General features: G+C 45.4%; 1 protein-coding gene across 1 annotated transcript in view; it reads left to right on the forward strand.

The window, feature by feature from the left end:
- The window catches only part of LOC119172568 (phospholipid-transporting ATPase ABCA3), a 451,578-nt gene that overhangs the window by 157,342 nt on the left and 277,984 nt on the right, over positions 1 to 16,252 (forward strand). Inside the window, exon 6 of the mRNA XM_075893215.1 lies at positions 1,615 to 1,813. Coding sequence (XP_075749330.1) covers positions 1,615 to 1,813 — 199 coding nt within the window. The remainder of the gene's footprint in view (positions 1 to 1,614; positions 1,814 to 16,252) is intronic.

Consider the following 16,252-nt stretch of genomic DNA (forward strand, 5'->3'; position numbering starts at 1 on the left):
ACCAGAAACGAAAACTTAAATACATCCACCCGCGGTTCATAAGCTTGCACAGAAAATGAGTGATTGGTACGAGCCGACACTCGTCCTGGGGGGCGCAGGTAAACACTGGGATCTAGCCTGTAGTTCTTATGATACAGGTCATAAATAAATTTTAAGCGAGCTATTTTTCTACGTGTAGCTAACGATTGAAGGTCAGCCCTAGCAAGCAAAAGTGATACAGACTGTGTTCTCATGTAATTTGAATAAATAAACCTCGCGGCCAATCTTTGTACTCGTTCAAGTTTGTTAATTTCAGTTTTACTATGCGGATCCCAGATGATAGCTGCGTACTCCAGCGTTGGTCTAACAATAGTCTTATACGCCAACAATTTAACAGAGGGCGTTGCATTACGGAGTTTTCTTCTCAGAAAACCCAGCTTTCGCTTCGCCAGTCCTGTAATGTTGTCAATATGATTGTCCCACTTTAAACTGCTAGATCTAGTAACACCTAAGTATTTCAACTCATTAAAACTCTTACTTTCTCTATTGTTTATTGTGTATTTATAGTTAAGAGGGATTTTTTATTTGAAATTGTCATGCAAACAGTTTTATCAAAATTAATTTTCATGCACCATTTTTCACACCAGTTGTCAATACATTGAAGAGCCTCATTGAGGAGCATTTGATCAGAAACACTTTTCACATGACAAAACAAGAGACAATCATCTGCATATAACCTTACATCAACAAAAGGAGGCACAACCGTTGCAATATCATTCTACACTACCCTGATACGGTTACGCGGAAGTGTTCTTTCGGCGAGCGTTTACAACTTTGTGCTTGTTGTTCCTAAGGTGCTTACTAATGTGTTGTATGTACATCAAAAACTGGTGAGTGAATGTGCAAGTAACTACTTCTGTAACACATGTGCTCAGCTTTTTCGTAAAGGAGGACATTGTTTTTGATGTTTCAGACAGCAAAGTGGCATCTTGTATGGGAAGCGTATATGCGGCATGCGTGTACAATCTCATTCAAATTTCGAGTAAGGTCATGGGCAAATAGAACCACTTGTTACTCACAGCTGTGGCTTAAGCGAGAAAAGTAATAGGTTTCTCTTAAGCTATACAAAACTAAGACAAAGTTGAAAGTTTGGGATAGAATAATGCAGCCTAGAAAATGTATGCTTCGTGAATATTTGCTTTCCATTTGCAGTTATAATATCACGCATGCATTATGTGTCTCTGCGCACTTACTACAACGTTCGAAAAGCTAGCCTTGATTTTCATTAGGCTTTTTGTCGATTAGTGCCACAAGAGCAGGCTGAAAAGGAAAACCATCAAGTTTTGCTGGACTAATACTGGGTAATTGTAATATTGTAGTGCTGTTCAACAAAACAAGAAGAGTGTCGGGGCTCTGAGCGACACATTGCCTTCTCTTTTCAAACCTCACGTGCTAACTCATAAAGACAACATCACGCACAAAGATAACTCAGCTCTGGAAACATAGCCAAATAGATTAAGGAAAATAAACGTAAAGTTTACACGCGTGTCACGCGTACGAATACAAAATAGGTGAAACCACATGCGACGGGATAAAGTCGTGCTGTGCTTATTGATCAAATCTACGCAAATGCAGGACACAGGGCAACCGAGATTCTCATGGTCAATCTGGTACCAAGAATGGGTAAACGCTTCTGGGCATTGATGAAAAAAAGACTGCTTTGTTTGTGGCGAACACCTTCCCTGTTGGCGACTGGTTGGATACTGCCGGTTGTTATAGCGTACCTTAGTCTTTTGGCTGTAATCCGCTCTCAAGTGGCACCACCGAAACAAAGGTAATATCTTTTCCTCAATTTTATGCTCCGAAAGGGTACATAGATTGAACAGCGTATATATACATCAACATATCTAAATAAAAAATACTTAGGTGCCACCAACGAATACAAAAGCTTTAGAAAAATACTGAGTTTTGATAATCTAAATGATAGTCTTGGACAATAAAAGACACATAATTCCTCGCAAGGACTCCCTGTCAACAGAATTCGTAGAATGAGCTGACAATTGCGCATGATCGGCGCGATGAATTATTGCCAAAACGCATTTGTTGACTGCGTTTGATGTGGCATACGCCCTTCTAAGTTTATCTCGCTAGAACGTCTACGTAGGCAGGTGTTGGTGAATGGCGTCACCATAAACTACACCCTGACTCCTCCCACGCCAAACTGTACGTGGCTTTCCTGTGTCCAGAGAAAAGATGATCCTGGCGTTGAACCGAAGCTGGGTGTTTGTACCTTGTCGAGGCAACACAACTCTTTGGCCCCACGACATCCCTGGGCTGACCCACCTACTGAGATCCACCATCGCTTTTTCCTACCCATCTCTGTCATCACATCATGGTTTTTCGCTGTGATGTTACATCTTTCCTGTGTACTTCTCTTTTGCGCTTACTTCTGAGTTTTTCTGGCTGCAAAGGTTAACAGTTCGTATTTACTCAAAAATGAATAAATATATTTGGTTATAGTGGCAATGTACGGCTGGCGTCTGCAGCGTGATAATGTGCTTCATCATCCCCTAGCTGGACTCGATGATCGGTGGGTGCCATGAATGCCGAAACAAACAAAACTATCACACCAACATCATCACCTGCCCGCATACCTGATTTCCTTTCTGACAAAAGGGCACGCACCGAACGATGACAATGTTTTAACCACTCTGCATTGTCCTTCCTGAAATTGCACACTTATTCATAGTGAAACCCTAGACAAACAAGCCTGATTAACTTTAATATTTGTGGTGTCAAGGACACTGTTCAAAATGTTTGAACGAGTTTACAAGGTAACTAATATAACAAGCGTCGACCTCCTGTTTGAGTCACCTGAAGAACTCTACTAGGAAAAATTGGGCAGCTTGATAACTTTTCGAAAATTACAATATCTGTATCGTCTCACCATCCGATGAATACTTTCTGCGGAGTCGTCTCAGAAACGCACTACCTTGAGCTGTATCAACAAGCACTGCTAAAAGGGTTTGGAAAGAGCAAAATGTCACTGATGTGAAAGGAATGATCATCAAACGCGAGAACAAAGAAATACCTACCTAGCACCTATCATTGACATTTGCATCCAGTGTACTGCCTTTATATTTCGAAACTGGTTACATTAAATTCAGTGTCCACCGATAATTTTTCTAATTTTAGCGATTGCTACATGACTCCCAAAGCTGCCGAGGTTAAGAAACCTGCACCAAAATTGTGTACCAAGGACACCCCTCTAAACACTGTGCAAGCAGACCTCCTTGTGTCAACTGTGAAGGTGATCACGCAGCCCACTCACGATCCTGTTCAAACCGGAACTCTAATAGTAAAAGAAAATATTTCGTTTAAGAAAGCGTGTAAAAAGTACATAGCTTTTTACAACACATCATGTGCTTATGCGACGCGCCAGGGGACAACGTCGAACCAGCCTACGCAACTCTTTCAGCCTCCACAGAGAAAGCCATCAGTTGTGGCGACTGTCCACAAGGCGGGAGTAGTTGTCTACTAGACCAACACGCGAACATTGACAGGCGACTCCAGGGCCATCAGATTCGAAGGCCTCGCCTTACCAGGCTAGGCACGACACTCAATAGGTTGGCCCGTAACTGCTACAATCTAGTGCCTTCAAGAAGAAGAAAATGAACACCACTGTACCCCTCGTGCAGAAAGAGTGACGTAGCTGCTTTGAGCACGTCAAAAAAACAAAAACGCCTATAAAAGAGCCTGTTGATGACCCTGTAACTAGAGTTTGGAACTCCCGTTAAAAAAAACGTGCACTTGTTTCTCGTACGCACATCACTACTTGACTTTCTTGATGAAAACGCAAATTATACAATACAGGGGCCTTTTCAAGAACCTTGCCATTGTGCAAGAACTTTCACACCAACTTCCACCAAAAGTGCAGTGTGTATAACAAATACGCTTCAAATCCAAACACACCGGAATTCTTCATAGCTACATGACTTTCAGAAAAGTCATTATAGTTATTCAAGGAATTGCATGCAAATCCTTACCACTCCAAGCACCTTGCGAGGCACTAGCTGTTCGAGCTGCTCTTTTTAATAAACTAGTCACCATTTACTCTTTGTGAATACCTGCACCCTACGAATTTTCTAAACATGACCTCGAGTCCTTAATAAATGAAATTTTAAAACCATATCTTGTCTTAGGGAACTTTAATGCACATTCAAGTCTGTGGAGTGATTCTCGCTGCGACGCGCGAGGTCACCTAATTGAACAGTTTCGTTTCTCTTCCGGCGTATGTCTGCTGAACTGTAGAGACCCAACGTATTAGAACCTGTATAACCGTACGTACACGTTTATAAACCAAAGCATTTTATATTCATCGTGTTTATTCATACTCCAGTGTTGCGGAGTGGGCACCTCCGTTCCATTTCAATGCCATTCCGGGGAATGGCAACTTGCTGTATTTGCATTCGCTTCAATTCCTCGGAATGAAAAAAAAGCTTAGCCGATTTCTATTGCAGGAATATCCAGGCAGGTCAATTCCATTGCTACAGTTTCTTAATGTAGTGAATACATAACTTGATAATTTTATTGAGATAAAAATTATTGTAAAACTATAAATGTGATTTCATCAGATGCATAAAAACTGCAAAGCTATGCTAGACACGTCACCACGGTCGAGGGATAGTAGTTTGGTGACTTGTATCGCGCAGTACAACATCACTACTAGTTCCCATAGCAGTAGTTCTCTCGTTACCTATGATGTTTTTATGGTCAGCACAATCTTGAAAGAAAGTCAGTAAAGAGCTGTCAACGCATGCATTTACTTGTTTCGAGCGTATTTTACTACCTTACCGGTATCTCTTCACTGACAGCTAGTAAAGCTTGAAAAGTTCTGCCGTTACTAACCAGGAATGCCTTTTTGGTCTTTTGACCTAGATAGCTACAGAGACGCATACAGTGCCAGATCTTTCGTAAACACCACCCTATGTCCTTCAGTACTCGTTACACTCATAAAAACATTTTAGACTAATCTACATTCTGTCGATTACTTTGGAATAGAAATTTTGTGCTAAGTGATCACACACATACATGACAACGATGTGCACGAAACGTTCAATAATTTTCTAAGTTATGGCTGCTAACCTTACAAATTGTGCTATTTCAAAGTAGGAGCATGAATAGCCTTCAAACGGGTGCTATAGTATACCATATCGACTAAGTCTTGATATTGCATGCGGGCGTTTGCGTGCATGTCCTCCTCTGTGATTCATTCATGCCTCTATGTATGTTTGTTTGATGCGTACTTGACTTGATATACATGAATTATTTCCAGGCTAATTATTATAAAACGTGGATAATTGTAGTGTAATATCTCTTATATACTTCTGCAATTGATTTATTCTTATGTGACAATGTACACGCACATATAAACGCCCGTTAGCTAAAAAATTAGTGATGTAGTAAATATTGAAGTCAGCACTACTCACCAACTTCCTTGCAAACTAGCAAGTTTCACTAATAAGCATTTTACTATACTCACCCACTAGGTGTTAAGGGCTTTTTATGACAAATAAACCGTTAGTATTTGGGTAGTGAATAAGCAGGCCTTCTCCTTATAAGAGTGCATGTGTAAACGAATGTTGGCTTACTATCGTAAGCTTAAATGCGTTAATGCCAAGGTGAAGCCTTAGCAAATGGTCGTGTAGGTATTCGGAGAGGCGCCACTTTGGTTGTACGAAAACCTGCTTTGGCTGGCTATCAGAACCAATGCTTTCAAGAGTCTATTCAATATTACTTTTAAAGTTAATTTTGTACAATAGTCATCGCACACACCGTTCATACAGCACACAGTTCATCGTCTGTGACTGTGTGCTGTGTTGGCCTTTAGAGCCTTCCTATAGAGTTTCGACAATGACAATCATGTGTGAAGGCAGGGGGAACAGTATTGAAGAAATGGGGGTGGGGTGATAATATGTGGCGAGACTGTGCACATGCTGCTATACGAAAGGTTGCAGTAAAAAGAAGCATTGCACTGCCATGAATGCGCATCTCAAATTATACAAGCATGTTTTCGAATATGCGTCCTAGTCGCGGACAGCGGCATATACAAAAAAGTGAAGCATTTCGAGTAAGCAGGCGGCTGAGGTACCACCAAAGAGAAAACCACAAGGTGTAAGGTGAGATTGCCGCCACCTTATAGGTCCGCGAGACTGCATAGAGCCGTGGTTACGCGAACAATAGAAAAAAAACTTCGGAGCAACTTTGTCAATATAAGAACAAAGTTAAAGTACGTGCTCTGATTATATAATTTTGCTATGCTTGTAATCAACCAAGTGTTTTTAAGATACTATTTTATTCTTAAGCTGTAAGGCCATACTTACTACCATTTGAAGTTTAAAAAAAGCGCATTGACGAAAATGTGCTCTATAAAAAAGACGTAATTTCATTCTCTTTCTATTCCGCGGAAATGCGCCTAACTCCAATTCCATTCTATTCCCCCAAGCTTTGTCGCAATTCCATTCGAATTCTATTGCGAGGTCACAAATATGTGGAATGTTTCCGCATTCATTACAATTTCGGATTGCCAACCCCACAACGCTGCCCTACTCCAATAGAAAGTCATCGGTAATTCTTTCGTAAGTCACCATTTCCCTGTAGTTCGGAGCACAACTGTATGAAATGAGTATCTTCAACAGGTTCACAAATGACTCGCAGGAAAAGGTGATCAGGAAACATTTTGTAGGATTACTCGATTTGAATGGACTTACGTATGTAGTTTAGGCATATATGGAGATGTAAAATGTTGTCATTTATGAAAAAGAAAGCGCGAGCGCGTGGCGTGTGCACTGCGGTGGCAGACTGCCGCCCCGTAAAGTGATGGGTAAAAAAAGCACGTCCGCGTTTAACGTCGCCTGTTAGCACAAAAAAAAGGCAGATCCCACGTACAGTGGGAATAGATGATATGCGAAGCACGAAGGAGAAATGTTGATATGTTACTTCAAAATCAGCACAACGTTACGATGTCGAACTAAATGATGCCGTACATGACTCTCGTCTCATGATTATCATGTTCGGATGTGTCATTTACCTTCGTCATCTATTCACGTCAAGTGATACCAAATTTATTATATGTGGAGCTAGCAATGTGCCCTCGAGCAAGCCGTGGGCGTGGAATATTGTCATCTTCTTACACGACGCGCGTGTGAGGATTATCATGTTTGCACCAGTCATATAATACGTCATTCATTGATGTCACGTAACACCGAATTCGTTATATGTAGAGTTAGCAAAACGGCCACGAAAGCATCATGAAGAGCCCAATATACTCCAATATAGCATTGACGCACGCACACGCTGGGAACAGTGACGCTATGTTAGCCTAACGCGAGCACTCTATAGATAGTTTGACGCCAGCTGCGACCAGCGTCCGTCGGCGTGGCCCGACAGCGGTCAGCGCGAAATACAGCATGTCGCACTTCGCACTGGTTTCAATTCATTTCATTTCACCCAGACAACACTGCGTCTCCCTATTTTCATGATAGAGGAACGCTGGACGTGCTTAAACGCACCTGCGTGAAAGCAACGCAGTGCGGCGTGCACCTGCGAGTATATGGTAAGACCTGCGCTTGGCGTGGCTACGCGGGCATGACGTGACGAAATAAACGCCGGCGTGCGCACGCACCGCACTTGTCAAAATGTTTTGGCGCCTTGACAGTGATATGTAGTCATGTTCTCTCATGATATGCCTCATGATTATCATGTTTGCATGGTCACATACTTTCGTCATCCATTGACGTCACGTATTACAGAATTTGGTATATGTGAAGCTAGCGGAACGTCCGCGAGCGCATCATGAGTGCGGCAAGTAGTCATGTTGTTGCATGACACGCATGTCATGATTACCATGTTTGGATGTGTCATTTACCTATGTCGTACATTCGCGTCGCGTAATACCGAGTTTGGTACATGTGAAGCTAGCGAAACTGCCGCGGGCGCATCATGAGCGTAGCATGTAGTCATGTTGTTACATGACACAAATCACATGTTTATCATGTTCGCACCAGTATCACACTTTTGTCATCCATTCACGTTCCCTAATGCCAAATTTGGTATAAGTGAAACTAGCGAAACGGCCACTAGCGTATCATGGGTGTGGCATGTAGTCAGGTTATTACATGACACGCATCTCATGATTATCATGTTTGCACCAGTCACATACCTTCGACATCCATTCACGTACCGTAAAACCAACCATAATACCAAATTTGGTATATGTGACGCTAGTGAAACGGCCGCGAGCGCATCATGAGCATGTAACGTAATCATGTTGTCACATGGCACGCATATCATGATTTTCTTGTTAGGGTCTGTTGCTTGGGTTAGCCGTGCAATCAAGTCACAGCATACAAGTTTTGCAACATGTCATGTGAACTAGAACGCCGCAAGAGCAACAAGACCATGGAATGTATATCATGACATACATGACATACATGATATACATGTCATGGTTTGCATGTCATGACTTGACAAATATGTTCTTCACACAGTTATGTTATTCTATACTAAGTTTGGTATTGATATCATTGTATAGAGGAAGAACATTATGTTTCGCAGTGGGTCATGCCTTTAGCGAGAGGAGCCGAGCACGAGCTATTGCCCCGAGTGCTGTGATTCCTGGGTCCATTGCTGCCGCCCGCTTTCCGCATTATTAGACCTGCTGTGCAAGTACTATTTACACCAATAAACCCCGTTTTAAGGTGGTAGAGGTGCTGTGTAACTCAACCTGGAACTCCGCAACAGGAAACTACCTGCATCTCAAAAATGGCTGAAGAAAACACCCAGCAAGGTACGACCCAGCCTGCGATTGTCATCGTGCCGACTGCGCTACGCGTGCGCGATCCACCTTTTTTCGACGGTGCCGATAAGCAAGACGTTGAAGTTTGGCTGTCAACATTTGAAAAGATAGGCGCAAGCAACAAGCTAGACGACGCATCGAAGCTGCAATATGTACCCTTCTACCTGAAAGAGGTAGCGAGTCTCTGGTTTAACAACCACCACTTGGAATTCGCCACTTGGGGTGCTTTTAGGCTACGCATTACAAATGTATTTGGTCGCCCCGAGGTACGTAAGCTCCGTGCCGAACAGCATCTACGGGGACGCGCATAGCTTCAGGGGGAAGGCTTCACAAGCTACATGGAGGATGTGCTCGACTTGTGCAAGCGCCTTGACCCTTCGATGATCGAAGCAGACAAGATCGAACACATCTTGAAGAGGATAGACGACGACGCCTTCCAGATACTGCTGCCCAAGGGCCCACGTACCGTGTCCGAGCTCGCCACTCTTTGTCAGAGCTTCGAGGAGTTGCGCAAACAGAGCGGCCAGCTGTTACCGACAAAACTCTCGCGCCATTGACCCTAGGTGGAGACCACAACACAATCATGTCGAAAACCAAACGATATGTGCGCGAGGAGGTGACCCGACAACTTTCGTGTCTGTCGTATAAACCCGCAACGGAACCCTCTTCTGAGCGTCTCGCGCCCGCCATCAGGCAGGTAATGCAGGCGCAGGTCTCTGAGGCACTGCCGACCGTCTTTCAGACAACACCTGTCACCGCGCCATTGACTTACGCTGCCGTTGCTGCTACTCCGCGACGACCTCCACTTTGGGCCGATTCCCCAGCCTGTACGAGTACCAACGACGCCATTTCCAGCAACACAACAGCGCTATAAGTGAAATACTTGGCGCACAGTTGACAATCGCCTGATCTGGTACGCATGCAGATATCCAGGTCACGTGGCGCGCTTCTGTCACCGGCGCTTCGCAACGGGCCCGGCTGCAGCTCAGAGGTACTCGACGACTCTTTCCCGGCACCGTACAACACACAACGAGAAGCGCCCCGTCAATGCGACGACAATCAGTGCAACACGACCCGTCTACTTCCGAACTAGACCACCACCCTGCTGCCGACTACCGACCATTCGGTCCCCGTCGCTCATCCTCACCACGCCGCTACCGTTCTCTGTCCCCTCTGCGTCACCGACCGAACCCCGTAGAGACGGAAAACATACTGCCGCAGCTCCCGAGGCACGAGCTGCGAAATCGTCGCATTGTAGAAATCCACGCCCGTCTCCCACAAACGTTCTGGGACTGTTTGTTGAAGGTCTACGAACTCTTGCGCTTGTTGACACGGGTGCCGCCGTATCTGTGATGAGTCAAAAACTCTGCCGTTCGATACGAAAAGTAACAATGACGCCTTCCGACGTTTTGCTAAATACCGCGAGCGCGCCACCAATTCAACCAGTCGGAGCATGTACGGCGAGAGTAATCATTCAGGACGTCCTGTACCACATAGAGTTTCTTTCGTTGACCACTTGTTCTTACGACGTGACACTTGGATGGGCCTTTTTGTCGCGTCACCATGCCGTAATTGACTGCGCTCGCGCGCAGGTGGAATTTTCTGTGTTTATGATGCGCCATCTACTGACAATGAGTTCACTCACCTCGGCAAGCTTCTTGTTGCTTCCGACATAGATGTTCCCTCTCTTAGTGCCATTGTTGTCCCCGTCAATCGTACTGAATTGTCTGGCTCTACCGTTGTGTTCTCCCCTTCTGACGTTTTCAGTCGCCGCCATGGTACGTCTCTGCCATACGCCGTTCTGCCACCTCACCAACCTACTTCCGGAATGGTCGTTTGCAATCCTAGCTAATGCCCTCTCACCTTGAGAGCTCACGAAACACTGGGCTATGTTCTTCCTGTTGCTGTCAACGTTATTGTGCTTATTGAGTGTTGATTGATTGATTGATATGTGGGGTTTAACGTCCCAAAACCACTATATGATTATGAGAGACGCCGTAATGCAGGGCTCCGGAAATTTAGACCACCTGAGGTTCTTTAACGTGCACGCAAATCTGAGCACACGGGCCTACAACATTTCCGCCTCCATCAGAAATTCAGCCGCCGCAGCCGGGATTCGAACCCGCGCCATGCGGTTATGCAGCTGAGTACCTTAGCCACTTGAGTGTTATGACCCTGGCCAGCAACTTCAACTGAACGCTGTTACTCCTCCTTTTACGTAGGATGACTACTCCTCGGATGTCTTCGATCGTTCCATCGACAGCAAGCTTCCTCCGGATAAACGGAACTAGCTAATAACCCTTCTGCATGAGTTCCAAGATTCATTTGACCTTCCTCAAAAGGCAGTGAGTCAAACTAACACCGTCGCTCACACAATCTACGCTGGAACGCACCCTCTTTTGCGGCAACGGCCCTACCGCGTATCACCCAAGGAATTAAGTGTAATTGCAGAGCACGTGAACGATATGCTTCAGCACGGTGTCATCAAGCCATCTTCTAGCCCCTGGTTTTCACCTGTTGTGCTAGTGAAGAAAAAAGACGGTTTGATTAAATTTTGTTTCGACTACCGGCGACTGAACAAAATTACACGGAAAGTTGTCTACCCTCTTCCCCGCATCAACGACGCCATCGATTGCCTACAAGGTGCCGAATTCTTTTCTTCGCTGAACTTACGTTCTGGTTACTGGCAGGTTCCGATGGCAGAGTGTGACCGTCCCAATACAGCGTTCGTTACGTTACTATACTTGGTCGCGTTGTGTCAAAGGATGAAATTTGCCCCGACCCGGACAAACTTCGAGCTGTAGCCGACTTTCCGAAGCCGTCTTCACTCAAACAACTTAGGAGCTTCATCGACTTATGCTCGAATTTTCGCCGTTTCGTCCACAACTTTGCATCAATAATAGCTTCACTTACGCAACTACTGACTGGTCCAGCTAATCTTTCTAACTGGGCCCCGCCATGTGACGAAGCCTTCCTTACACTGCGCCGCCTGCTTACATCGCCACCCATTCTACGCCACTACGACCCAAGTGCCCCCCCCCCCCCTGAAGTACACACAGACGCTAGTGGCGTAAGTCTGGGAGCAGTACTCGCGAAACGAGAGCCCAGTATTCCAGAGTATGTCGTCGCATATGCAAACAGCGCATTCACGAAAGCGGAAATGAACTACTTAGCAACTGAAAAAGAGTGCCTCGCAATCGTTTGGGCGTGAAGCAAGTTTTGTCCTTACTTGTACGGACAGAGTTTCGACGTTTTGACAGACCACCACGCTTTTTGTTGGTTGGCGTCGCTAAAAGATCCTTCAGGTCGCCTTGGACATTGGGATTCTCGCCTACAAGAATTCGACATTTGTGTCGTCTACAGCTCAGGATGAAAACACTCTGATGCGGACGCCCTCTCACGATCGCCAGTGAGATTCAGCGCAGACCTGCATTCGGACGCCAACTTCCCCATCGCTCCCATTTTCGTCTCAAGCATGTCGTCTGAACAGCGGAAAGACCCATGGATAAAATCTCTCCTTAACATTCTTTCCGACTCCTCAACGTCTGCGTACCCACGCGCTTTTCGCCGCCAAGCCACACAATTCGAGATGCGAGATGCGCAACTCTACCGCAAAAACTACCACGCGGATGGTCGTAAGTGGCTCTTGGTTATACCACGCCACATGCGATCTGATGTCTGTGCGTATTTTCATGCCGACCCACAACATGTTCACGCTGGTGTGTTAAAAACATATAACCAGCTCCGCCAGCGTTACTACTGGCGTGGTATGTACACCTTTGTACAAAAATACATTCGGTTCTGTACATTATGCCAACGACGAAAGACAGCGGCCCATTGATCCGGATTATTACCGCCTTTACCAAGTCCGGCGCACCCTTTCGATCGTGCTGGAATCAATCTATATGGTTCCCTTCCGTACACTGCCTCTGGAAATCGATGGATCATTGTCGCCGTCGACCATCAGACGAGGTATGCTGAAACAGCTTCACTACCTACAGCTGTTGCACGTGACGTAGCCAATTTCGTCTTGCGACACTTCGTACTGCGTCACGGGGCACCACGTGAACTACTGAGTGATCGAGAGCGTGTCTTTTCATCCGAAGTTGTACAACAACTTATTCGGGCATGCCGCACGGTGCAACGCACCTCTACAGCCTACCACCCGCAGACCAACGGTCTAACTTACCGCTTCAATCGAACGCTAGGAGCCATGCTCGCAATGTATGTCTATTGTGACCAATCGAACTGGGATGTCATTCTTCCATTTGTGGCTTATGCGTGCAACACCACGACGCAGTCAATCACAGGCTTCTCGCCTGTTTTTCGTCTATATGGGCGTGAGCCATGCTTTACCCTTGACACCATTTTGCCGTATTGTCCCGACGTCTCAGAGTTCAACCTTCTTTCTGAAATTGTGCACCATGCTGAAGACTGTCGTCAGTTGGCCCGATCATTCATGTCGGACAAGCAAGCACTCAAAAAAGACCACCACGACTGCGACCAGCAAGTTGAGACTTTTTCCGTGGGCTCGCTCGTCTTGCTCCGACTACCCTTTCACTCCCCAGGTCTGTCCTTTAAGTTTGGCCCCAAGTTTCACGGTCCTTATCGCGTCGTCGAACGTCGATCTCATGTCACATACATGATCGAGCCAGTCACACCATCTACAGACAGGCGCAGTCTTGGTCGTGAGACTGTCCACATCAGTCGTCTCAAGCCCTATCACGACTCACTCCTATTCTCGTCACCTTGACTTGCCAGGATGGCTCGTCTTCCTCACCGGGGTATTGTAGAGAGGAAGAAGATTATGTGCCGCAGTTGATCGCGCTTTTAGCGAGCGGAGCCGAGCGCGAGCTCTTGCCCCGAGTGCTGTGATTCCTGGGTCAGTTGCTACCGCCCGTTTCGCATCAATGGACTTGCTGTGCAAGTACTACTTACGCCAATAAACCCCTTTTTATCATTAGTGAAACGACCAGGAGAGTTAAAAGTCGTAGGCGGCTAGATAGATAGATAGACAGATAGATAGATAGATAGATAGATAGATAGATGGAAAGGTAGACAGACAGATAGATACGCTCAAAATCGCTGAAGTTCGCTAAGAAATGCTTCGCCTTTAATAACTAGTCATGGCCGTTGGAGAAACGCTGCTAAATAGCGTTCCCTTTCTAGTATCGCAATTAGTGGTGCCGTGAAAAGCGGATGAGTTTTCTTTAGTCGTCGGTTGATGGCGCTGTAGGCAGCCGCTGTAGAGCGCAGGCCACGCGCTCGTGTTCCCTTCTCTAAAGAACGAGAATGTATAGTACTTTACTGCTTTTCTGACTGATGCGGGAAATAAATTCATTTCACAAACATCTTCACTGCCCGGCAAATGACTTGTGTTTTGGTAGAACACTGAATGTCGAAATGCGCGTAGAAAGCGAAACAAAGCGTGAAAGTCTTCAGCTCCCCCCGACAGCGCGAAACCTTACAATTTTCAAGAACTTAAAGTTCCAAGGCAGGAGACGGTGTCAGAAGTCTGAAATTTTTTTTATCAGGCATAAACTCACATACACATGAGGGCGAAGTGTGGAAAAGATCAACAAGGTAAGAAGAACACAAGCACATTCGCTCCCTCTAGTCACCGCGATAGGCGACAGCCTGCAAGAGAAGGCACAGTTCCTAGGCGCCCACTTCGATCACGTATCCAGCTTGTCACAATAGTCCGAGGCATCCTAACCACATAAAACGTGAATGGAAAACCAGAAAATATTATAATTGATGAGGCAAAAAACAAACCTTCTAGCTTTGCCATGCTGGAAGCATCGCTAAACTGCTGCAGTGATTACACCTACGTTTTGACCAGATAAACTCTGAAATCTTGAAAAACTTACGTCCCGAAACGCGAAATACCTTACCTGATTCCCTCTGCCAGAAAGCAGGCCATTCTCCCGATACTCGAGAACGAAATGGTCGATCATTCGTTATCAGGTATAGGCCAACCGCAGTAACAAGTTGCCTGTGTAAATCCTTTTTGACCCATATCACTTTGGGTTTGGATACTACGAGACCTGTGAAACCTACATGTCCTGAGGAACATGTTGGCCGTAATCAAAAGTTATTTGTCAATCGCACGTTGTGTGTACCATTGGGAAATGTCCTCTCTCAAACATTTGTCCAGGGGACTGAAGTGAAGCCACGTGATGTCTTGAGTTTCACACTTTTTACCATAAAAGGTAATTCCTTGCATCTGTACATTCCACGCAAATAAATGTGTCACTGCACCTACTTGGACGACGCGCAGACTGGTTTCAAATTATGTAGTCTCGCCATAAGTGAGTGACACATGCAATTCAGTTTCATTAGGTAGCCCAATCGGCAGATGAGAATGACGTAGACGAGAATGAGAGTTCGCCATCGTGGCTGTACAGGACCTGATGTTTAACGTAGCGATGGTTCGCAAACATATAACGCCATGGTCATTACTTGCGCTGTAAGCATCATTCAGCTGCTTCTTCAACGGAACACAAGCATTTACCTTCCTATTAAGTAGTGCTTGTGCCACCGCTACAATCAAACTCTAACAATGCGGAATTCCATGCACTCGGATGTTGCAGGTGCCTTGAGTGCAATCGAAACAAGAATATTGACGCGCGTACGCTTTTTGCAACGTCGAAATTGCGAAAAATTGTCGAAGAACATCGTCGTTCCAACGGCACCGGTGAGTTCAGGGGAAGTTAGCGTGGACTTTAGTCGCAACCACCTATCTCATTTCTCTAACCATTTCGGTTCGCAGATCGAGCTCGAGCGTATTCACTGCATGCAGCACTTTGTAATATCCACTCTAATGGGATACATTCATTGCGCAAGAAAAAGCATGTATTTAGTTTGAGCTCGCTAAAGAATATTAAACAGTAAATACAATCAAACTGACCTACGAGCGTTAAAAACATTAACGCACGTCGGCACGTGAAGTGCAGCTCTCTGCTTGTGAATTAGCAGCTTACCGTTCACTGTCGCTGTCACTCTCAGCGCGTTGACAACTATCTACGTACAGTGAAAAATCATCGACATCAGGGTGGTTTCTTTGAAAATCATTGCTGAAAGTAATGGGATGAATGCTCTCCGCCAAACGACTTTGATAACACCCACAACACGTGATTCACCATATACAACACCTACACGGCAACACACACCACGTTTCATTTAGGGTGCGGACATCAATTCGCTCCAATAACAAGCAAAAAAAGAATCGCTGGCAGTGCGCTGCCATCTGTCAACGAACGTAAGAAAGCGGCACAGCGCAGGCCAAGGTTTAGAAACGCAAATTGCGAGCCGCGGCACTTTCCGTGTACAATAAATGTGATGAGATTCACGCACTACAAAAGCACTGAAGAATTCCATACGCACATAAAACAAGGCGAGTTTTAACTGGAATGG

The sequence above is a fragment of the Rhipicephalus microplus genome, chromosome 4 (genome assembly GCF_043290135.1).
Source record: "Rhipicephalus microplus isolate Deutch F79 chromosome 4, USDA_Rmic, whole genome shotgun sequence".
NCBI classification, from domain to species: domain Eukaryota; kingdom Metazoa; phylum Arthropoda; class Arachnida; order Ixodida; family Ixodidae; genus Rhipicephalus; species Rhipicephalus microplus.